Source organism: Sander lucioperca, chromosome 13, assembly GCF_008315115.2.
Source record: "Sander lucioperca isolate FBNREF2018 chromosome 13, SLUC_FBN_1.2, whole genome shotgun sequence".
Lineage (NCBI taxonomy): Eukaryota > Metazoa > Chordata > Actinopteri > Perciformes > Percidae > Sander > Sander lucioperca.
The window spans coordinates 13,002,648-13,027,439 of NC_050185.1; the positions used below are offsets into that span (position 1 = coordinate 13,002,648).

Genomic DNA, 24,792 nt, shown 5'->3' on the forward strand with positions numbered 1-24,792 from the left:
TTAGAGCCAGCTAAATTTGGTTTGGACCTGGCTGAGCTGTGTGCAGAGAGGAAATCTCCCCCATCTAACGGTAATGTGTTGATATCAGGGCGGGCTTACGCTGCGACGCACAGTGTGGTCGGTCGGTACAAACTCGATTGTGTGCGCATCATCATCTCCACTCCAGCCCAAGCATCTCTCTCCTCCATCCATCCACAAAAGACTCTCCTGTCCTGCCTATCATCTCCTGTCCTGCCTATCATCTCCAGCATTCATAATGACCTTCTAGTTGAATAGTGTGTTGTTGTTGTTGTTGTTGTTTTTGTCCGCTGTGGCTGCGCTTATTGCTGCTGACGTGAAGGGAAACGGATAGGCTACCTGTGCTGCATTGGCATCACCGCAGAGTGTTTTGGGTGACAGCACGTTCATACATTTGGGTGTTTTGTGCCTGTGACATCTACCATGGCGAAAACAGTCACATCATCCAGTGCAATAACAGGTAAGCTTGATGTAACGTTTGTTAGGCTTAAGTTTAATCACGCTTTCGGGCTCTGTTGATGCGATTTTAAGCAGCATCATGAATGACGCAATTGACATTTCCACTGCTTTATGTGTTGCTGGATGTACGGTCATGATCGGGCTTTACTGTTTTCTTTATTCGGGAAGGCTCACTGGTCTGTTTGTTTTTAATATGATGCAAGTCTATAAGGTGCACGTTTTTATTTTCTTTCAAATGAACCCAAATCACCAGGCCTTATGGTTTTTATTAAGAGTGAAAGTGAGCAAAACAGAACTGTTGTGCCTCTTTTGTGTGCTTTGCTTCTGTCATATTATTATGACAGATGTATTACACTTTCTCATAGGCCTACAGATTTAATAAGTGTCCGGTCCCGTCAAAGCTAAATCAGACTATGTGTGTGTGTGTGTGTGTGTGTGTGTGTGTGTGTGTGTGTGTGTGTGTGTGTGTGTGTGTGTGTGTGTGTTTTTGTGATGACGTCACTCAATCAGATAAAAGGGTTCAATTGGGTGTAGAGTGAGGACACCGGATTGCTGCCTCTGACACTGGAGGACAGACCCATGGATTATACTGTGTACTTTTTATGAGCAGCAAACCATTGTGTGATGACTTTGTTAAAGACTGGGTCATTGTCCTCCACTCCCTAAAAGAAGGAAAATCTTCCTGCATGTCCATACATTTGACACAATTGTATGAGTGACTATACTATTCTAGAAAAGAGAAAAATACTTTCCCCATGTCACATTAGTTCACTGCTTCATTTCACTTTCTCATGTCTATATAGCAGCATCTTGTAAACATTGTTTTGTTTCTGCAGCTTGTATTTTTACAGTCAGGTTGGATGTTACAGAATAATGCCTGCAGCACTATAAGACATAGCATATGGGCGATATTCCCCTCAAAACCATAAAAGCTAAATACACCCAGTTCATTTGAGGTAGACTACCAGTGTGGCCACTGAAGAAATCAATGCAATGTTAGCATGGAAAATGATAAATGTTACAAGTTAAGCATGATGGATGTGTACAGTAATATGTTTAGTTAATAACATAAAACCCTAGGTCAAGTGAGAAAGTAGCTCTCCTGTCTGATATCAGCTAAACTACATTTAAGAGGGCCTCAGGGTTGTCTGCCAGGTTTCAGTATTCACAATAAAAGCCCTGACTGGAAACAGGGTAATTCATTTGATCAAGTGAAGCGACTGACTTTGTTGGCAGTTTAGCCGACAATGCACATATTGATCAGTTAATTTGTGGAATTAAACTTTTTTTTTTTTTTTTTTTACTTCTGGTTCACTTGGATTGAGAGGCATGTTCAATATATAGTTATTTGGAGACTGTTATCAACTGATATCCATATTACATAATATATTTATCTAATTATTATTTATTTAATTTATTTATTTTAACTATACTGATATATAAGACATTTGTTTAATTATATCTGCTTAATATTAGTAGGTCTACAAACAAAAAAAAAGGTATCACATTAAGAATATTTACCCCAGTTTAGGTGCCTATATTATATTACTCTATTGAGCCTGTGACTGTGGTTTCTTTCAAAGAATAAGAAGAAGAAGAAGAAGAAGAAGAAGAAAGAATCATCTTTCTCGTCTCCATTCAGACTTTTTACAACCATTGTGATAGTGATGTGAGAATAGCAGCTTGCTGTTTAGATCAATGCTCTATGTATCTTTTTATTTGTTTTGTGTGTTAGGTGAAAAGATGGCACCACCGTCCATCACTCTACTTCCTGACAAGAGATCTCCGACAAATGGTCGCAGCTCTCCAGCCCGAACTGGAAAAACTAGTGAGTAATACTCTCCGGCTTTTGTTACATGATGCCCTCTTTCCTTCCAAGTGGTTTCAGCCGGATAAAAATCACTGACAATGATTATAAATATTGCACAATAAGAAACATTATAGAATGCATGATATGAGTAGACCCATACATGTTAGGGAAATGTGTTTTAGGGCTGCTCTGTTATTAGCAGCAACTATAACCAAAAGAGGCATTCAGCATGTGTGGAGTGACTATCCCATCAAGGACAGCTTCCTCCCCTCCTGCATATTGCTGCAGTTTGCCCTTGGCATGGGTTGCTTGACATTTTGCAACACAATGCATTTAACACAAAGCAGCCCCAACAGAGCTGAAGACATGGTTCCCTCTGCTGGTAACAAAGCAGCACTGCAGGTCACTAGTGTGGTGCTGATGTTATTCCTCTTTAGAGAAGTGTGCTCTCTTTCCTTCTGTCATGGTGATCCCAGCTCCATCTAACACAGACAAGAAGCCACAAATAAATGGACATGCATCCCCTTCACACTTAGCAGCTAACATCAATAACAACCATGCAGGTAAACAAAGTAAGTATCTATGTTTGATTCTATTAAATGGCTTTTTTCTCTCTGCTCCCACTGTCTTTTTTGTTCTCTGACATCTTCATTCATCTTACAGATGTGGAGGGTTATATGAAGACGGACGACAGGATGAGATTAGCCAAAGAGAGACGTGAGGAGAGGGAGAAAAGCCTGGGTAAGTGATGTCCTTTTCTTTTTGCACAAGTGCAAATAAAGAGGTTGATTTTTGTAAACTGAGAAACTCTAAAATGTCTGTAAGTTCCTGCTGAAATTATTTGTCAGCGCAGTTTCCCTGCAAAGTTTTTTGTCATGACCTTTTTCTCTCCACAGATTAATTGGGTATGGAAGGGCTTTGCTAGCCAGTAGAAGTGGAGTTCACTGGATATTTGATATGATGAGCTATGTCACTTGAGACAATGTGACAGTAACACAGAATTTTCCAGAAGTAGGTCAGTTAATCATGCAGCTCCTGCAGTTGCCTCGTGATGACAAGGATTTATATCTTCATGATAGTCTCCAGTGTGGATTGACGGATACAAAATCACATAGAAGTTCACGTAATACTAAAAGATTTTGGAAGTGTGTAGTTACATGAAAAATACACAATGTGTTTATATTCTGAACTCTACGTGACCAGCTAAAAAGTAAAAAGCCACCGGCAACAACATTGGTCCATTAACTCAGATTTTTTGTCCATGGAACCTGGAGCAGAATTTGTCTTGTCTCTTTCAGCGGCCCGAGAGCAGCTGATTAGGGAGAAGGAGCGCAGAGCTCGGCTGCAGTACGAACGCACAGTGGAGGAACGCTGGAGGCGTCTGGAGGAGCAGAGGCAGAAAGAAGAGCTCCGCAGAAATGCAGTGGGAGAGAAGAGGAGGCACCAGCTCGAGGAGGACAGGGTCAGCTGATTAAACAAACAAAAAATCATAATCAATATCTGTCCAGTCTAAGAATGCATCTAATTTGTGTGTGTGTGTGTGTGTGTGTGTGTGTGTGTGTGTGTGTGTGTGTGTGTGTGCAAGATACATACAATATCCATTCATGTGACTTATCCCTGGCAGTGTGTAAAAATGACAAATAAACAAACCAGCAGAGGGTTGGCAGAAGTGAGGTGACAGTGTTCAATTAAAGATCAGCTCTGCTGTGTTGCGTTTAGGAGCGACTTGAGGCCCTGATGAAACGCTCTCTGGAGCGAAGCCTTCAGCTGGAGCAGAGGACCAAACGCTGGAGCAGAGGCTGCTCTACAGGAGCAGGTAAGAACACAGCCTGCAGATGGTTTTGGATATGAGAGGCATGGATGCAAGGCGTGAATTATCTGAAACTGAGAAGTAGTAGGATATGGAAGAAAAGTTTTGCATTTTCCAGAAGGATTGCATTTTGCTGTATTTCTGTGAGACATCATGACACAGTACAGGTTTGTGTGTGTGTGTGTGTGTGTGTGTGTGTGTGTAAAAGAGAGCCTTTCTCTTAACCTGATCATTGCCGACAGCCTGGCTGCTGAAGTACGCATGAGCAGAAATGTGTTCCTGGTTTTCCAACAGAGATAGGATGAAGTTACATATCTGCACTGGAGTCTTTGTAGCACTAAACCACACCTTTTAAACTTCTGTGGATGATTGAAATAATGGAAATGTGAAAATATGACAGAAATCATGTATGCGCATGACTGTCTGCCACAGTGGCCTTTTTGATCACAAATGGGAAGTCACCACAGTCTGAAATTTTCATAACCTACACATAATGGCTTTAAATCAGACAAACAACAAAATGCCTGTTTTGGTTCCATTACATCAGGACATCCCTGCTGGTATGTTAACTTCCATCCAGGTCTCTACAGTTGGATGAGGAATTTCTCAGATAAACTGTTCATAATGCTATGTCTGCTCTGCTCTGCTCCGCCCGCTGCCTATAGGTGACAGTGAGAATGCCCCACTCCCTTTCTCTGCTGCCTCCGCCTTTTCCCATGGCATTGCCTCCCCCCTTCCTGCTGTCAGCGAATCTGGTAAAGTTAAGCCCCCCTTGCCCTCCCAAATGTATCACCCCTCCTGTTCATCCAACAGTTACCCTGTCTGTGTTCGTTTGCCTTTTGACGAGCTGAAATATCAACTCAAACCAAACGCAAATGTGTTCCTCCTCTGATGCATGCTTGTTAAAAACTCTGTTGTTGAACCTCTGTGCAAATGTGATAAAATATACTTCTGCAAAGTAATCTGTATGTTCTCTAGGCTTTGGTATGTTTGCTGTGTTGTGCTTTGCTGCAGTGGCTTTCATCTTTGAGTTACCGTCACAACTGTGGGGACGGGCCTCAGGGGTGCAAATAAACAGGAAGATGTTATCAGTGCGGCAGCATTTCCTGGCATATATTCAAACTGGTCTTATTATTATCTAACCTAATTTTCAGGTAGAAAAAAGCTGAAACATTTCTATCCTCCTAATGTTCTCGAGGGACTTTCATTCTTTCCTCTCTTGTAGAGGCAAACTGCAGTATGACAGCAAACGGACCACCATGCAGGAAAAAAGAGGACAATAAGAAAATGCACCAGCATCAGCTATTTCATAGACTGAATAATTATTGTTTTCCTCCATTAATTTGTCCTTTTCAGCCCAGTATTCCTATGTGTCACGTTTGTTTAAAGGTCCCATATTGTAAAAAATGGGTTTTTCATTTCTTTTTGGATTATGATGCAGGTCGAGATGCTACATCAATACTGTGAACGTATCAAAATGCTTTAACTCACAGAGAAATGCACACAGTCAGAAACAGTGCATTTAAAGAGCTGTTAGGACTTCCGTACGGTTGTGATGTCACAGCTATACTATATTTAGGTGCCGTTACTGTCATTCCCCAGCTGCAATGACGGTGCAGAGACTCTGAGAGCGCAGATGCGGAAGACCCAGGTTAAACCCATCTTAAAGAGGCAGGTGCTAAAATGAAGCGTTTCAGACCGAGGGTGACTACAGGTATAATCAGACAGACAGTATGAGAAAAATAATGTGTTTTAACATTAAACATGTTCTAGTGGAAACCCAAAATACAAGTATGAACCTGAAAATGTACAACATAGGTCCCCTTTACGTAAACATGTGTTCAGTATGTATAGTTCTCTTTTATATTTCCCTAGAAACCAACCTCCGGATTAGATTCCCCAGATTAGTAACATCTCAGTAATTACAAACAGGCTAAAGGATACTGGATCAGAATGACTTAAAATTCTCAATGATCTTAAACACTAGAAGTATTATTTTCACAGTTTGTAGATGAGTTAGAAGTATTTGTTTCATTTTTGTTTTGATAACATGGCTTTCAAAATGAAAGCAGCTAAGTGGTGCTGACTCCAGGTCCCTGGGGTAGACTAATCGCACATGACCTAGAATAGAAATAAAATAGACAGAGATACAGTTATCCCACTGAGAGAGCTGCACAGAGATTACTCTTTACAGATGGTGACAGATGGATGAGAAGTTACAAGAGATGACAAGAAGGCAGCTTCTGGTGTTGTTCGATGTGTTCGATGTGTTGGGTCTTTGCTTTTGTGATTGTGAGTTTGCACAAGGTCCTTGTGTGTTTTCATTTGCTGTCATTGTTTTGGGAGCGGCAAAGAGAGAAATGTTGGGAATTGTGTTCGAGATTATTTTTCGCAGCCACTATGCTGGCATGTGTGTGCTTGTGTCACACTGCATAGCAGCATACAGACTCAGGATTAACAGTGGCATCAACACACCATATTATGTCTGACTCTTGGCTGCATCAGTCATACGGGCAGTTGAAAGACAAAGGCGCGTTCAATATCCTACCCTCAGTCAGGTCAAAATCTAATTCGGGGAAATCAATAGCCTCTTTTTGGCAGAAACAGAACAAGAATGTCCAATAGGACAGAAGTGCTGACTGGGATGCTGAGAATATTTTATTGTTTTGTAAATTTGCAGGTTTTCTATCCAAACAAAAAACTGATTACCACAACTTCAACCAGAGAAGAAAAACGTATCACTCAGTGAAACATGGATGCAGTAAATCCCTAATACATTTATACCTTGTGGCTTAAAATGCAACAGACCTGCCAACTGACTTTGGCTGCAAAAATGAGTCTGTAAGCTCCAGCTGGGTGCAGCACACAGTGTCCAGTCAAGCCCTCCCCTGGCAACTGTATTAAAATTCCTTTGTCACTTGTTTGCCATCATTTAATTTGATACGCATGGTGTTTGTCATTATGTAGCGCCCTGCAGCCCTCACAGGTCACCTTTCCGCGGCTCGCTGAACCCTGCGGATCACAACAGAGCTGGACTTCAGGGTGGCTCTCAGTCCACTCCCAATACCCCTAAGGTCAGAACTCGTACATACTCATGTGCTGTACCTTGACATACAATATACTAACATAACATCTGTCAGAATCAAACATTAATGGATACTGCAATCTTTTGTCTTAAATTACACTACTTACAGAAAGAGCGGCTGCGCGGGGAGAGAAGAACTGCATCCCCAGGTTGTGGATCCCCTGTGAGAAGATCGGAATCCCCCGCAAGTGTCACAAGGCACTTGGCTTCCCCTACTACCTCTAAGTGAGATTATTTGTTTGGTGAACGGTGGGCAAATGTGGCTGTCAGCAGGGACCATTACCTTGTTCACACAGCATTATTTAAAAAAACACACATATATATATATATATATATATATATATATATATATATATATATATATATATATATATATATATATACATACATTTTTTGTCATTTCATTCTTTAGGGAGACACTATGGGCTAGACATAGTTTTTTTATGCACTGGTCAATTTTGAGGTTTTGGTTATTTTGCCTCCATAACATGTGAAAAGTACACATCCAAAATACACATTTAGGTGTTTATTTAACTTAAGTTAGCTTAACTAACACTTCTATCTACTTCTAGCTAACTATCTATTTGCGCCTGTAGATTTCTCCTAAACTCGCCAAAAGTGAGCTCATTTGCCTCATTTGCATATTTAAAAATTCAATTTCAGAAAACTTCTAATACAAAAACAAATTTTCTTAATGTAAGTAATCAACTGGGTAAGTTTCACGGTGATATCTCTTGGTTACATTTTATAACCCTATTCACCTGTAATGTCCTGCAAAATGTTGCTATAAAACTTTACAATACATCTTTAAAGACTGTTTTCTCAAAATGAGTTTTTTTCTCATACTCTGAGCCAGAAATCTCCACTTCAGTAGCACTTACATACACCAAACGTTCTAGTTTCATTTCTATCTATATTCTGAAGGTTTTTACAGAGGGGTTTGATCATATATCATTCATAGCCTTTACATCTATATTACTGGGGAATTTTCATGGTGCTATCTATTAGTTAAAATCTTTACCCTATTTACCTGTAGTGTCTCCCCTTAAGCCAATCATCTCTATCTGTGTGCAGGCTGGCATCTAAGATGCGTGCCCAGTCTCCCAGCAATGCACCTCAGTACCATAACTCTCCTACAAGACATCGTCCAACCCTGTCACCTGATGATAGGAAAGCAGAAGACAAGAAGGTGGAGAAACACAGTGAACAATCCAAAGCAGAGAAAAAGAATGCCGACATCAACAGCACAAATCCATCTTCACAAGATGAGAAGAATGTGGTCAACACTGAAATCATTAAACCCAGATCTTCTAAAGGTGAAATCTTGGATAGGCATTTCAAAGGTGACACATCTGAAAAAAATCAGTCCCCTGACAGAAAGGACCACATGTCTCCCAAAGTGGATTCCTCAGAGAAGAAGACACAGAGCAACGCTCAGGATGGAGACAAGAAAAAAGGTGGACTTAATAGAAATGACGGAATTTGTAACCTTACACTAAATCAAGTTTTAGTAGTGCACTGATCTTACACCAGTCTTTCTGTGTGTTTGACAGAATCAGCACCATGCTCGTCCACAGGGAAGGTAGCAGCTGGCACAACAAATGCAGAGGAGGCTACCAGGTTGCTGGCAGAGCGTAGACGTCAGGCTCGGGCTCAGAAAGAACTGGAAGAGAAAAAGCAGGAACAAGAGGAAGAAGAACGGTGAGTTCATTGAATACATCATGAATTAAAGACTGCACTGAATAGTCTGTGGGGTTTAAGTCTTTAAATGGTTTTAATAAGTGTACGCACCTGCCGATCAGACTAAGGAAAGAGCAGCTGAGGAAGCAACTCGCACAGGAGCAGCGACAGCAGGAGGCAAAGGCTCAGCAAGTGAAGCAAAATGGGAAAAATGAGGAAGATCTTCACAAGTTGAAACAAGAAGAAGACAAACAAAAGAAGGAGGAGCAGGTGCTACAGACCCAGATGAACAAAGAGGTGAGAGTTCTTTATAATGTGCCAGGCAGTTGTTTTTGCCCTGTTGTTATAAGTAGTGGATTTAGATTTTTAGTAAATTTCTTGTGAATTTTAGGAGAATTTTTTGGCATGTTGTGTAAATTGTGCTCTGTCTTAACAGAGAGAAAAAGCCCAAGTTGAGGCTCAGGTCGACACAGTGCTTCAGCGGCAAGACAGAGAACTGCAGAAGCAACAAGAAGAAGAGGAGAGGCAACTGAGGAAAAAGGTTATTTTAAACAGACTCAGAACAAACTGCTGACTGCATGTTGCACTTGGAATATTTTAAACTCTGAATTCTGGTAAAAGCACACAGTGATTGAATGTTAAAAAATTTTTTTGCAGAGAATTGAGGAGATCATGAAGAGAACTAGGAAGGGTGAAGCTGACTTGAAGGTACTGTAAGAGACGTCCCCCGTTCTCGTACAGTAGTCCTGCTGCCTTTAAGCACCTGCTGATTATGTCATTTTTCAACTTTAATTGATTAAACCTCTGACTTTCGGTTGTTATTATCTTTATTAAATTTTATTGTTGGTGATACTATGGTTTTGTGTCCTGATTACCACAAATGTTGACTTGATCGTCTCTGTTCTGCATTAAATCAGAAGGAGGAGCAGGTGGAGACGAAGCCCGTCTCACCACCAGGTTAGTATGTTATACAGTCGCTCTGCAAAGACTTATGTTTGCTTGCTGCCCCTGCTTACTTTACCCCTCTCTGTATGCCTTGCAGCTGTAAAAATGCAAACAGGGCATGCATAGTTTATCATGTGATTCATTTATTATCTTATTTGAGCATGCGCAGCAGTAATGTACATTTTTATGAGTTTTTATGAGTGTGAAATCTCAAGAGGGGACATATGCCAATATTTTTTTCCAGCATTCTTGTTATTGTCTTGTTATGGAATAATTCTGAAGCTTTGGCTTTGGCTATTCAGAAGCATGAACAGATATGATCCTTGTCTACATCAACCAAGCAATTTGTTCTGTGGGCCATACAATTAAAACCATTTGATGGAGTATTGAGCAGCAGCCAAGGACTTTCCTCTTGGTGCTGATAGGGCACTTTTTACTGTAGAGCAGAGCCATGGGAGCTGACTGTCAAATTAGCTGCTTTTGAAAACGTCCTTGGAAGATTTATTCAGAGACTGCTACGCGCAGTGTGAGCTCACACTTTATTTGGAGTGTCCGGTGTTAATTTTCAACTCATTTGGGTTTTACAATTGAGCCAATATCAATATTCAGGCAATATTTACTATCAACTTGTCCAGTAAAACTGTTGATGTGTGACAAGATGAGTCGACACAAATGAAATAAATTTGATGTAAACGGGACAGTCCAAGTAAAGTGAAGCCCACTGTGATGTTTTTCATCCTCCACAGGTGAAGTAAAGACTGTTCACACTAATGATCAGTTGAACGAGCAAGCAATCCAAAAGGTTGAGTTTCAGGTTAAAGAGCAGGTCTCAGTCAACATGCAGGAATGCGCCGTGGTGAAGAAAGAAGCAGCAGCACAGATTGACAATCAGAAGAGTTTGCAAGTGAAAAACAACACTCATCAAGTGACAACAACACGCAGTGTTCCTGACAAGAGGCCAGACACCAAACACACCACTGAAGAGCATGGCGGCCAACTTACCAGAGAGGGCAAAGCCTGTGTCCTCAAGCAACAGGGAAGAGAGGTGGAAATTAATGTAAACAAGCAGCACAGAGCACATGTTAAAGACCAAATAAATAAAGAGCTGACAAAGCCAACAGCAGATGCTAAAGTCAACCAAAGGGAGGGTGGTATGATGAATGGAGCAGTAAAGGGTGAAGTAAACGCCTTGAAGAGAAGCCATCTAACTGCTGAGGTAAGCAAACGGCAGAGCCTGCATGTGTTGACAGCTGCTAAAGGAGGGTCCCAGATGGAGGTCATTAGACCCTCCGTGGCACCCCTGCCGTTGGGACACCTTTCACCGCCAATCATCAAGGTGGCGCCACTAGATGTGAAGGGTACAGGGTCTTCTGATGAGGTGCAGTCCATGGAGGTCAGGTGAGTCATCAGGTAACCCTGCAGTACTGTCCGCATTACACACTTGGTCTTCAAGGACACCAATATTATGAATTTTTTTACATTTTTTTTATTATTACATTACAGCCCGGCTTCAAAGGAGGAACTGATTTCCATCCCAGAGTTCTCACCAGTCAACGAAATCCAGCACAGCAGTGTGAGTAACACCCGTGCTCTTGAAGACCTGATGGACCTGACAGGCAGCGTCACCTTCCCCAAACTGTCCTCTGGGGACAACAAAGGCGACTGCAACAAGAACCTCATTGAGGGTGTTGTTAGTCCCATGTCAGACTCAAAACTCATTGGGATGTCGCCTCCATCCTCAAATAAACTTAGCATCCAGTAGTCCATTAATCTCTCTTTTTCTTCCTCTCTCGCTTGCCTTCTCTCTTTTCCCTCTCTCTGTTAAACACACACACACACTCACGGGATGTCACATCTTTGAGTGTGTGCCCCCGTGTCACTACATTTATGGGAATAGAGCCATAGAGATTGACTTAAAAACTATAAACCATGACTTGCAATATAAAGAAAACACATTATATTCTAATCACATAGCAACTGACCATTGAAAGTAGGCCTCTGTGTCAAATACTCTATCTACCATGTCTGTGTGTGCAAGATGAGCACATGTGAAAAAGGGTCAGGGAGAGGTTTGTCTGGATGCGTGAAATAATGACAAAAAGACAAAAATCAGGGTTTTAAATATTATAGACTTAGAAAACACACTATTGCTAACGTATGGTAATTTTCCCTGCACAGATTCCTCACTGGGGTCCCAGTTCAGTCCCAGTACAGGAGTAACAACAAAGCCTTCTCAGAGCGTTGATGACTGCATTTGTACCTCTGTCTTTCCACATGCCCTCTTAAGCCTTTAAATCTAATTCAGTGTGTTGCTGGAAAAGGCATGACTATTTAATTTTCCTGATAGCCTAATTTAATAATATTTCAAAAATGTTCATCCCATGTTATTCATGCATGTGTTGATTATTGATTTGACTTGAATTTAATGGATTTATCTGGCAAACTAAACTCAGCAGGGCTCCTTTACTCTTCCTATCCCAGCGTGGTCGGACCATGGGATTGTTAACATTTTATATTGAATTGCAATGAGATGATTCCCTTTATGTTTTTTAAATCTTTAACTGGGACTTTCTAACTGCACGTTTAGTGAAGAGGATGATTCCAAAGCTATCATCTTGAATGTTATCCCACATTGAGAAAATCATGGCATCAATGCAAATGATGGCACAGACCTATACTACATGTTTGTTGCAGACTAGAGTTAATTGCTAACTTGAACTCTACTGCAATACAGTAATTGCATTAATGAAGCTGATTTAACTGGCAAGATGCTCATATTTTCAATGATTCCATTGATGAGATGGATTCCCTGTGATGAAAATAGTGACAGCTGAGCAGCTTCATGTCATTTAAAAGGTTTTCTGTAGGTGTGCCTTATATGTAAAGGGTTTCCAAGGCGCAGCGCTAATAGATGCTTTAATCTATTCGACATACAGTACATAAATAGATTCTAATCAATAGGTATCTGGCTGTTGATGTGTAAGACTGAATTGCACTGAGGCAGGAATGTCTGCTTAACAATCAACTTGTGAGTGTGCCCTGTAGCTATAAAATATGCTGTTTTTCTCCTTCCATTATATTGTACAGTGTGGTCCTGTGTAGGAATTATCCAATGGACTCCTTTAATTTCTTGAGCAATTCATAAAATGATAATTGCAATTTTGTTTCATTTTCTGTCTCTAAATGTGATTTCAGTAGAAATGCCTTATGAGGGACTGATTAGTTAGCGAATTTCTGTGCAAATCATTTTACAGTCTTCTGGCTGTGTAACTTTTCTGTTTTCCCACTGGGGTTGTTGCGTGTGACCTGTAATACTTGAACCTTGGTTTCAAACGCTTCATCTCTGCCATGCTGCAAAAAACAACTATGCCAACAGCTTATAAACATTATTATGCCATTTATAAAGTGACATTTAGATTATTGTTCTGCAGACAATACATAGCCTGGAAAGACAAAGGCTTTTTTAATTGTCTTATGTGAAGTAGCCATATATGTACGTAACATACAGTATTTGAAAGTTAGGATTTGATGTAGGCCTATAATTTGCACATTCAAACATTGCAGTTCTACATTGACTAAAATGACAGTCTTTTGCAAAGAAGATTGAAACAAAAAATGAGTGTAAAGAAGTTATACAGTATATACAACCACTTAAAAAAAGTATTCAAGTTTGTCCATACCCATATTTCAAAACAAATCACAGTCAGCTCAATTCTTTAAGTTATGTAATTATTGTAGACATTGTGCATGGTTAGCATGATCATAACATTGTTATCTGAAACAATAAAATCTACAACTGTGAATTTTGTGTTTTGTTTGTGTGTTTATGTGTGTTTGTGTTATCAGTTAACATAGGGAAAGGTCGATTATATCTGGAACACAAACATGAAGTGAAGAAAGAGATGGAAGACTTCAGAGAAAGAGAATGAGACGTACAAAGAAAGAAATCACACAAACAGATAGATTGTTGTTTGCTAACCGCTATAAAACATACACACAAGTAAAACCAACACTGTCTGATGTAACAACCCCACAATAAATCCTGCAGCAACCTCATGAATTTCCTGTTTAACTGTTATAGGGAGGTGTTGTTTTAAACTTTATTGTCCTTTTGGAGGGTGTAGTTTCTGGTGCGGATGAATCCTAGTGGGTTACAATGAGAGGTGTTTCTAAACTTCAGCCTACCCTCGCTAATATGAACAGGGTGGCTAAAATATGATAAAGTACACCCTCAAAAATGACCTTGAAGCTGAATCAACATCCAAAACAGATTCAACCTAAACTGAACATTATAACCTTCATGTATGTGGGACTGATTGCAGGGCTGTTTTATTAGACTGCATAAGTTTAGTAAATTAAAGAAACTTTATTTGTAAACCCAGTACATATAAGTGTACAATAATAGTAGAAACACCAACATAAAGCACTTTTGGAGTTGCACAAATAAACAAGAAGACTATGAGACTGTAAAGCCAAAACATACCAATAGGCATCGATTACATAAAAACACTAAAGGACATACACACACATAGGCCTATATTTTTTAGAGCTTTTTCTAAAAAGTAAAGAAACACATTTTTCCTGTTGGTGTGTCACTTGGGTCCAGAATTGGAGAATCGGTAAAACTGACATTAACAACATTTTGAAAAGCATTGTTATTCCAGAGGGAAGATTTTCCAAAACGGTGGAATATTCTTTAGGAGTAATAGGGAGCCCAAATTTACTGAGAAATTCCTTGCAAAACCCATAAACTGTTAATATTAAACCTTGCTGTTGAAAGGCTGATTAATTTACAAGCTATTTCAAACGAGTTCTGAACAATAAGGACATATTTTTAACAGTGGGGAATGCAATGAAAGCATGTTGAAAGACAAGACAATTACACTGGCCATCTAGCAGTCTACGTAGATATGTAGTACATACTCCGAGGCAGTAGGTGGCGCTTCAGTTTGGCTGACATACGCCGTGTTGTGTTGAAGGGCGAGGGCCGAGCGACCTATTTGCTTGCAACGAAGAAAAGCAGCTCAACTGTGTCGCAGTCGCACGTACTACCTATCTTTCATCTAAACGACGGTTTGTCTTTGGTAAGTAGTTAGCTAAATTACTGAATTGCACGTATTGGTAGTTAATGTATAGCGTTTGGTAATTTGTTTTGTTAATCTTGTCGCCAAGATGTACAAATGACTCACAATATGAATGTCATTTTCCGAGAGCTGCCTTACAAACTAACCCAGGCTAGCTAGCTAAGTGGCCTTAGCAATACGATAAGGTTGTTAGCGTTAGCTCGACTTGCATTTCTTTTTGTTGCCAACGCTAAATCCAAACCAGCCCAAAACACTGAGGTAACGTTACTTTACTAGCGTCAATGCTGTGCTCGCCACTGCATTGTAGGGTTTGTTTTTACCCTCAGAATAACATATGTCTGGGTCGTGTTATTTCTTTAGATCTGCCAGTTGCTAATACTATAAATGGAAGCACGTCCTGCCCAGATCCCTCACCAGATTTAAGGAGACTGAAACTGAACCCACGGCGACCATAGGAACGTGGTCAACCTAAACACGAAGCCCATTTTAATAAGCAACCTTATTTGGTTACAATTTTGATCTTGTCATCTTGTTTGAAATATGCGATATTAAAAAAATAAACTATTGAACGAGCTCGTACAGTTTCCACCGTGCTCTTGCGTCTGAAAAGGTTAAGTTAGATCCGTGTGTTGAGTAAACTGTTACGCTAGCTAGACCAATCGACACTGAGGGCGTTTTCACGTTCAGAGTTCGATTGCTCTAATTCGAATCGGTTGATGAGTAACGTTATGTAAACATGGGGCGTTTTCCCATTGTTTCGTTTCACACAGAAAAATCAAGCGAACCAAAATCCATCACGTGAGAACGTTTAATTGGTTTATTAGTCAGATGTGTCTATTTGGTGCAAGAAAATATATACAGGAATAAGGTCCTGTGTTCTGGATGCGAATTTAAGTTTCCTTGGATGGCGAAGGAATGTCTCTCCTCTGATTAGCTTACTCTGGTATTTTCACTCACCCTTAACCAGACATGTATAAAGTACTAGAGACCCATACTTGACTAAAAGTACAAGTGCTCTATCAAAAAAGTGACTTGAGTTGAAGTGCTCTTTAAGCACCACACTTAAGTGGAAGTACTAAAGTATTCAACATGTTTTGTACTTAAGTATTGCAAGTAGTTTATTTTAAAATGTACTACTCAAGTACTGAAAGTACAAGTATTGTGTTATGTAGTTATTAAAGAAAGCAGTCAACAGTTTGAATATCATATTGTTTATATTATTTCAAATGTTTAGCCTAAAGGACACTCACACTTCCTTTGGGTGTAACAGCAGTACAAGGAATGATTCCTAACACTTTTATAATTGTAACTGTTGGGATTTTAACCTTGTGAATGCTAGATAATGTGTTTTAGCTGCTCCAGGGCTCGGAGAGCACGAGTTACCAGGTGGAGTTCAGCTTTTTACTTGGTAGTAAGATGGTGCATTACAGGCAGTCACAAGCTGTACATTGCTGGATATATGAAGGAAGTTTCTGAAATAAACTCCAAAAAGATACATTAATGTCACAGCTGTCTCTAACTACTATTATCTGATATAACAGTGGGTTATTAATCACTTTTTAACAGATACTGAAATAAAATGTACAATTAAGTAAAATGAACATCCTAAAGCCCCAAAAAACGTATTGCATACTAGCTAGTAATATGTGTGTTGTACAGTGGAAAGTTAGCAAGCTAGCAAAATACAGATAATAGCAGCTTCACATCATGCAGCACATAAAAAATGTATCGGAGTAAAAGTATTAAACTCATCGAAAATATATACTCAAGTAAGAGAAAGAAGTAAGAGAAAAAAATAATACTCCAGAAGAGTACAGATACAGCCTTTTAGACTTATGTCGCGTTCTATTTACCTTGCAACTCGTTTTTTACGAGGTCAAAGTCGTAAACGCGCCCCCTGACCTCGTATTTACGAGCTCGGAACTCGTACAACCTCGCAGTAGTCCGAGTTCAAAATCCAACATGTTGTGAAAGCTGCAGTAACATAAAGTTATAAGCACTTCTGTCTTATTTGTGTCTCACTAAATCAGTCGTTCACACAGGCATGTTCAACGTCTATCTGTGGACATGTTGTTACGCTGTTTGCATGCACAAAAAAACGGCGTAATGCGTTGTTATCAACTGGTATTGCTAATAATAGCTAACCGGGCTAGAGCTAATGAAAACAATGAAAATCCAACTTTTAAATAGAACGCATTCAACTCGGGTATGACGTCATTCCCAGTTGCGGCTTCCGAGTTCCAAGGTAAATAGAACGCGGCATTGAGTACAGTAGTGAAGTAGTTCTACTTCGTTACTATACATCTCTGCCCCTAACCAATCTCACTCCTCATGCCTAAACCTAACCAATCCACCCAACGAAGGCAACGAGTACTAGCCAATCAGAGGCAAAGCAGGACGGGACATTACTTCCCCATCCTAGAAAATGCTAATCTTGTGCAGGGTTCTGGACCAGTCCTGAAAATGGCACCGCCCCATCATGCACGGTTTATGCTGTAGCAACACGTTCATCTCCGGAAAAATAAAAAGAAGAATAATCTTTACGATTTTAGAATAGGGTTCCCAGCACTACTGGGAATGCGGGATCCCAGCCCCCTCGGACTTGGACCCCTAATTAACTAACACTTGACAACTGACTCGGCTTTAGACTACAAGTCAATATGGTTTCTTTTTTATCCATAGATTATTCACTCACTTCCAAAGATGGTTCGACCACAGTTTGGACCACCACGTTTGAAGCCCAGGTAACGTTTTGATTATGTAAAGTTGCACTCAGATACTTTGGTGGTATGTTCATGATTAAATCTTTTGTCATGGGTACTATTAGGGATTTAAGCTACATGCTGTCCTCTGTTTTTGTAAAATGATGGTATGTTTAATGTGGCATAGTGTGTTTTGTAATCCACAAATTTCTTCTTCTTTTTTTGTATCTTCTCAGACCTTACGGAGATGGTCATGGCATTGGACCTAATGAAGGGAATTACAACCCTAACTCCAAAAGTCGAAGAGATGTCCAGGGTTACCCAGCAAAGACCCCTTTTCACTGGAGAGATTCCAGAGGTAGAGGACGACCCCCAGTTGTCAGAAGAGTACCCCTGATGGGAGAGCAAAGAGAGCCACGTTTCAATCACTGGAGGTCCCAGAATCAGGATTCCTTTCAATCGCACCCTCCCAAAATGGAACCACATCATAGCCAGAGGAGGCCTTCTCCATCTCGGCCAAACCGCCCCCCCCATGTCCAGCATCAGTCCTCCCCTCGCAGTCTTGCTCAAGGATCCGTGAGTCAAAGGGGCCCACCTTTCCATGGCCACCCCTCAGGTCAGAGGTCACCCTCCCCAAGACATTTTCGCAACCACCCAGCCGACAGGAGGCCAGGCTCTACACCAGCCTACCAGGGGTCTTTCAGGGGCCCCAAAAGGCAGTCAGGTTTTCAGCATCAGGAGCAGCGGAGTCGAGGCCCTCGTGGGAATTACAGTCCTAGAGAAAGGCCCCATGAGCACTCAGGTCATGGCATGAAGCGCTGGAACGACGCTGGAGCGTTCTCTCATCCACACAATGGAGAACATGGGCCCTCTGGGTCACAGAGGAACCCCAGAGAGATGCATGGGAGAGGCTCATGTCCAGAGAGGTACAGGAGTGAAGCAACAACCCCAGCTGGGTAAAATTAGCTGAAGCTGGCCCAGTCCTCCCAGTCACTGGGGTCGTAATGATTACTCCTACTCTGCCCCAACTCATAATTATTAGAGGGGATTAATGGGGGTCTGATTTAAATGTGGTTTCACCTGCCATTGAGAGGAGTTTTACATCTGTAATTGCTCTTTGAAAATTTACTTCTCCTACCTGTTTCTTTCTGTCATGGCATTATGAAGGGGCTGCATTAAGATAAAAGTTAAACGTTCCACCTCCCACTTAAAATGGCAATGGATCTATCATTGTAATGATTTCTCTATTGTTTGATGGATGTGCAGGTGGTCATCTGAGCAAGACTCCAGGCGGCAGCGTGGTCCGGTGGAGAGGCAGGGCAGCAGATCCAACAGTAGAGAGAGGGCTCAAGATGTCCCTCACCTGCCCCCTTTCAGATCCCCCTCATGGAAAGGAGGTCCATCACCGTCATCTTCCTACCAAAGGGACCCTCAGGAGAGGCAGATGGCAGGACCCCGTAAGAGGAGGATATCAGGCATCAGCATGCCCTCCTCCGACCCTGCACTGGAGCATGGCAATCCTAAACACCCCAGGAGAGAGAGGCCTCAGCTGCTCAGTATTCCCAGGCCATTCGGTGGTAAACCTTTGTCTCTTAGGGATAGAAGTTTCCTGGTTAAGAGCAGACAAGTCGGAGCAGAGTCTCTCATGGGGCTCCGAATACCTCCATCTGTGAAACCCAGGCCTCATCTGGATGACTCTGCCTCACAAGAAAACTTCAGCTCTGTTCTTGCTATCAGGAAGAAACGTTTCCAGTCAAATGCAGTTCCCCTGAAAAAGCTGGAACCAAGAAGGGGGAAACCACAACAGTCACCCCCCAGAGAAGAAGGCAATGCCAGCAAGTCTTCAAGAGACTCTGATACAGGCAAAGAACAGGTGGAGTCTCGCCGGTCCTTGAACACACACAGGTACGGTATATTCCTTCTAGCACTGTTCGCAGGGGCTTGATGATGATTAGGAGGTCAAGAAAGAATGTCTCAATGTGAAGGGGGTGCCAACTGTGGAAAATGGAGATGTCGTGATGAGCTAAATGTGCAACACTGATTCAGTTGATGAAAAACTGCAAAGGTTTTCAAATACCTCCCTGTCTGCGTGCCTATGTTTCAAAAATATCTTCCTATGACGTGGGTCGAAGAGAAAGTACTAAGTTACGCACCATATCGATAAAGCCAACCTGTTTTAAACCTGACAAATGTTTAATACCCTTGATGAAGAGTGTGGAAAAATTAGTTTGTCAGCATTACGCTTGAAACAAGTGCTCTTCAGCAGGTTGTGAAGACCCCTTCATCCTCGTTAAAGAACAAACTCAATTTGAAGCTGAAGTTCCAACACGTATTGTCAAACTATACTGTATCTGAAGACATGAAGAGGACTGCACCTAAAATGCCTAAACTGAAAGTGCTGTGCTGCCCCTTTGGAATTATTGGCAACATGGACCATGGGAAAAGAGATTCTTTAAATGAACGTCCAACAAGTAGCATGTTTGATCATGGGATGTACAAAACCAAAGCTGGTCCGAGCTGTGACACTTTGTTTTACTTTAAATATAATCATGTCGTCAAGATGGATGACGGTGATTGTTGATGACAACAGAAACAACGAAAGCCAGAAAACAATGAAGAGGCATTTCTGTTGAAGGAAATAAGCGGCCACCATCCATTATATGACAAAGTGCACATGCATTCATGATAAATTAACCGATACAAACTCTGATGCGGATTGATATTTCTGACTCCATTGTTTATGCACATCAAATTAAAAATAATGAAGCCTCTTTTTCTAAAGTCCCAAGGTGGTTACACTACATTTAAAAATAGCTTAAAGCCAAGACAAAGAATTGGCAAACAATTGATCTTTTTTGACACTATATCAATCACGATATTCAGGATCATCATAGACCCGGAGTAATGCCAAATTTGTGTGTCACACAAAAGAGAAATTTGGAAGTGGAAATCTTGTTCTAGCAGTGTGCAAAGTAGATTTACCCCGGAAAGATTGGCTCATCAGAGTAGAATACACGATTCTGCCGTGCCGTGTGAAACCTTGTTGATGGTCACCATTCCCATTCAGCAGAACGAAGAGGAGTCAAACTACAACTTACACTTCATACAGTGCATTAAAATAGTGGGGTTTTCTACTTCTCTGCACTCATGAGAACTTCAAGGACACATTAAGACATTCATCAAGCATCAACCTTGCCAAGTGTTTTGATGAAATGCACCAGAGATGGTAAAGTCAACTTTTGCAGAAGTCAAACCTGTGACCGTAAAGCAACTATTTGGCCACCTCTATTGTAATCATATTAGCAATGCCTGCAGTAAAACAGGCATTGATGTGTCATTTTAAATCCCTGGGAACAGATACTATATTAAGTTGCTGAGAACACGAGGCTCTACATCTGACACAATTGACGAGACCCAAATGGGGAAACGAGATGAACCAGAGAGAATGGATTTCAAAGATCAGAACAAGAAATAAGGAGTGGCCAGAATTCCAACTTTATACTACATGGGGACAGAAGCAAGACCAGTTTGGTACCACCTTGTTATATTCTTAATGTGAATGCATTTGGTCTAAACCCACAGGTCAGCATGTGCTTGGGTCAGTTCCTATGTCTTATCTGACCTGTGACCTAAATGTAATAATAAGAGGTGTGCATCATCAGCCTGAGGGAAATCAGAATATTCAGTAGCCGCTTTACAAGGCTAATGCAGCCAAAGTCCACGGCACCTAAAGTCTCTAACCCAAACCCTGCATATGTCAACCTGCATGACATTGCCTAGTATGATGGAAAAAAGATATTCTCAATCAAATCCCGGCACTTAATCCCACTGTAACTTAAAACTACTACACGAAGAGGACAGTGCTAGCTGATACTGCTAGCTCATTGACTGTACCGGAACAATCAAGAGGATCATCTTTGTTAAATCCCTGCCTATTCCTAAATCATGCCCAACGCCCCAGATGTTAAGAAGATCAGGAGATGTGAAAGAAGAACAGGAGATGTAAAAGAAGAGCAGGAGAAGTAAAGGAATAGAAGTCTCACTTGTGGGCACTGCAAAGCTATTAGTCGGTGGCCTTGTTCGTGGGCAGACAAATACTGGATCATCTCTTAAAACCACTGCACAGCTATGGAGAAGAAGCTGTAAAGCTGACATGATCACCAGCCTGGATATGTTCAGCCATTCACTTCAGAACTACAGGTGTCTCCCAAGAATTAAATCTTGTGAAACTCTTTGGATGATGATGATTGAAGACAACTAAAGGACCTAGGAATGACCTGATGACAAAACCTTCTGAAGTACAGTCCGACGGTCAAAGCAAGACTGTGCTTCTGAGAGAGGGATGATAGAAGATTTGGTATCTTAAAGTTGTCTCCAAGATTTTCCTGCTCACTTCGATCACTGAGTAAATGAAGAGGGCTCAGATTGAATCAGGGTACAAAAATAGGAGTAAAGAAGCATGGACATTCCATGGTTTTTGTAAGTACCCATGTGATGCGTGACTTTGTGATCATTTGTCTGCCTGCAAAACAGTGCTGTTCATTACTGGTTTAAATTGCATTATTTCTAAAAGTTGACAGGGTGATTATATGTTTTACTTGCAATCTGTTTTCTTTTAAACACTGTGATAACTTGAATGACGTGATGTTAATGTATCCAGGTCACATTAAGATGTCCATACACTGACATAAGCCTTACATGACACTGGTATAGGAATGCTGATGGCATTAACACTGCTTCCACCGATCTCTCCCCAGATCTTCTCCCATAGAGAAACGTGACCTTGTTATTTTGTCCCACTGGCCACCTGGGCCGAGCTCCTCCTCTAAGGACGGCTCACCTACAAAAGATCGCAGCCCAAAGCAAAAGAATGGTAAGACAATTTGTTTTCTCACGTATTATTTTGTAAGGGGAATCCAGAGGCCGGTATCTTATTATAAGCTTCAGCTACAGAGGTTTATTATCTTATCTTTTTTTTTTTTTTTTTTTTTTGTAGAACGCAGTTCAGGTCAAGGTGCCACACCAAACAGCCGACTATCAAAGACGAATGATTCCAGATCATTGCCTGAAGACCGAAGACGGGGCTTTATGGATAAGAGGGTGTTTAGGTACATTTCATACAATCAGTATTTCTCAGTGTTTTGAAACAAGGTTCTAATTCATTGCAAGTGCAGTGTTTTCCAGTAGGTCAAATGCAAGCTTTATGCAGAGCGTGTCCTGTTTTTGATGTTCCTTTGCTCTTTGTAGGCCATTTAATATGATGCAGGACAACCAGAGAGCCGGGAGGCCCTTTAGGAGACCAGGACCAGGACCCATGCAGGTGAGTGAAACATTTATTGGTAAGGGTGTGCAGAGCTTGTGCCTCTGTATATGAAAATTCACAAAGAATTACCGCCGTAATTGTGGTCACAAGCAAAGCCTACATATTTAAAAATTTGAGAGCTATATTGCAGTTTTGAAATGTTTCATTATGTTGAAGTAAAGCAAATATGACTAAATGAAAAGGAGTAAAATGTCAGAGGTTTGTTCTAAATCATAATATTTTGTACGTTTTTTTTAGCTTCCAGGATGTGTATTGCCTTAAGAATTTGAGCCGTACAATCATGGTTGAAATCATTACTGTGAATAACCACTCATGTCAGCTGGCTTGTTTTGGCAGATGTAATATATTTATATTTACGTCTGCACTGTATTGTTTTAATTTTAGATGGAAATGGAATAAATGAGGGTCATTGCATACTGTATGTACTTCAGCCTTCATTGTTGTGTTTTACAGAGACCAAAGTTCACGGTTGGTCCAAGGAAAATGGGCCCTGAACTGTCTGGAAATTTTAGAAGACCGCTCATGGTAAGCATACGTCTTCAGAGATCACTCGGTTCCTGCTGGAAAATGTGAAATGGCTCATTGACTCTGCTTTCTTAATAACGTTTTAATTTCTTGTGTTTTATAAGGAGAGCTTAGTGCCACGACCCTTCCCAAATCAGAGGCCAGTATTCAGGAAAAGTCACAGTATCATGTCCAAATACCGCACCATGAGAGTAATGCGTCAGCGTCCACCATACAACAGAGGACCCAACCAACAACGCTGGTGATAACCTCCGGTAAGTTTTCATGGTAGTATGGCAAATTCAATTTTTATTATTTACTTAACAAGATCTTCAAGAAATGTTTCAAATGAGTTTTTTTTTCTTGATTTTTAGCACAGGTACCACATTCTGGAGACACGATTCTGGAAAATCTCATCAAGATCTTCTCTGCTGGGTGGACTCCACAAACCCTTCTCTCACTACAATCCCAACCTGCCTGTATATTGTGGAAGTGTTGTTGCTTACAGTTGTTTACTGGTACAAATGTTTCAGTTGCATATTTGTACTGTAGTATAAAGTACTGCAGTTCTTATGTTTTAGATATTTGTAACGTATGGCATTACATGATGCTGTCCTGCTTTTTTTCTTGTGTGTAATTATTTGAGAGTTTCTGCTTGTGATCTTGGCAGTCTTCATTTTACTGAAATAGATTTAGCTTTTTCTTTGTTTACCAGCAGCTATCGTTTTTAAGTTTGTAAAGTCCAAAGAAACGTTTGTAAAGACTTATCACGAGATGTCTCCTGTTTGATTAATCATGGTTGTTGATTAGAAACAGCAGTTTGTCTAATGACGCTTAGCTACTACTTGTAAAACTTGTATAATCACATGTTCAGTTTATTGTTTCAGACTTGAAATAAAATCAAATTTAACAAACTTTTTGAGTTGTCTTTTTTTTTTTTTTTTGCTTGTAGATTTGGACAAAGGACATAATCACTTTGGCAGTTATGCTGTTTGTAAGAATCATGAAACCTAGAATCCCTATTTTTTTTCCTACATAGTTAGACATAATTGTTCAGACAGCTTTATTCCCTAACTTAAAGAAAATCTGGCTTCACAATGTTTGAATTTTTCTTGATATACAATGCTTTTATATACAATATAATTAAATGAGAAGTGATTTCACGATATTGCAGAATTACCTGAACATGTTTAAAGTTGTACTTCAGCAGTTTAGTATTTGAATTTCCATTAAGTGGGGAACTCAAAAGAAGCAGCAGAGGCGATGACTTGCAGTCCCTAATGTGGATCAAGCTTGCTGGTTCTTAACATTTCCCATGATGCAATTTAATAGTCTATTTTACCCATTTCTTTTGAACTCCACACCTCCAGTT

General features: G+C 40.6%; 2 protein-coding genes across 6 annotated transcripts; both read left to right on the forward strand.

The window, feature by feature from the left end:
* The first annotated feature begins 30 nt into the window (after positions 1-30).
* Positions 31-13,606, forward strand: LOC116064781 (MAP7 domain-containing protein 2-like). 5 transcript variants are annotated; one of them, XM_031320023.2, is made up of 17 exons: positions 31-478; positions 2,213-2,305; positions 2,764-2,850; positions 2,951-3,028; positions 3,586-3,749; positions 4,007-4,103; positions 4,763-4,852; positions 7,065-7,171; positions 7,292-7,407; positions 8,257-8,639; positions 8,736-8,883; positions 8,985-9,159; positions 9,299-9,403; positions 9,520-9,570; positions 9,780-9,819; positions 10,554-11,205; positions 11,311-13,606. In XM_031320023.2, the coding sequence occupies exons 1-17, from the start codon at positions 442-444 to the stop codon at positions 11,567-11,569; spliced, it is 2,682 nt and encodes an 893-aa protein (XP_031175883.1). In that variant the 5' UTR covers positions 31-441; the 3' UTR covers positions 11,570-13,606. The 5 variants fall into 5 exon arrangements, with proteins under 5 accessions (XP_031175883.1, XP_031175882.1, XP_031175881.1 ...); XM_031320022.2 differs by having other exon boundaries at positions 33-478; positions 2,764-2,859; positions 9,783-9,819; XM_031320021.2 differs by having other exon boundaries at positions 34-478; positions 2,764-2,859.
* Positions 13,607-14,733: 1,127 nt separating this feature from the next.
* si:ch211-114c12.2 (uncharacterized protein LOC336578 homolog) lies at positions 14,734-24,335 on the forward strand. Its single transcript, XM_036008693.1, has 10 exons — positions 14,734-14,891; positions 17,574-17,635; positions 17,830-18,519; positions 18,860-19,498; positions 22,351-22,466; positions 22,590-22,701; positions 22,841-22,913; positions 23,370-23,441; positions 23,546-23,695; positions 23,795-24,335. The coding sequence occupies exons 2-9, from the start codon at positions 17,595-17,597 to the stop codon at positions 23,684-23,686; spliced, it is 1,884 nt and encodes a 627-aa protein (XP_035864586.1). The 5' UTR covers positions 14,734-14,891; positions 17,574-17,594; the 3' UTR covers positions 23,687-23,695; positions 23,795-24,335.
* The last annotated feature ends 457 nt before the right edge of the window (positions 24,336-24,792 follow it).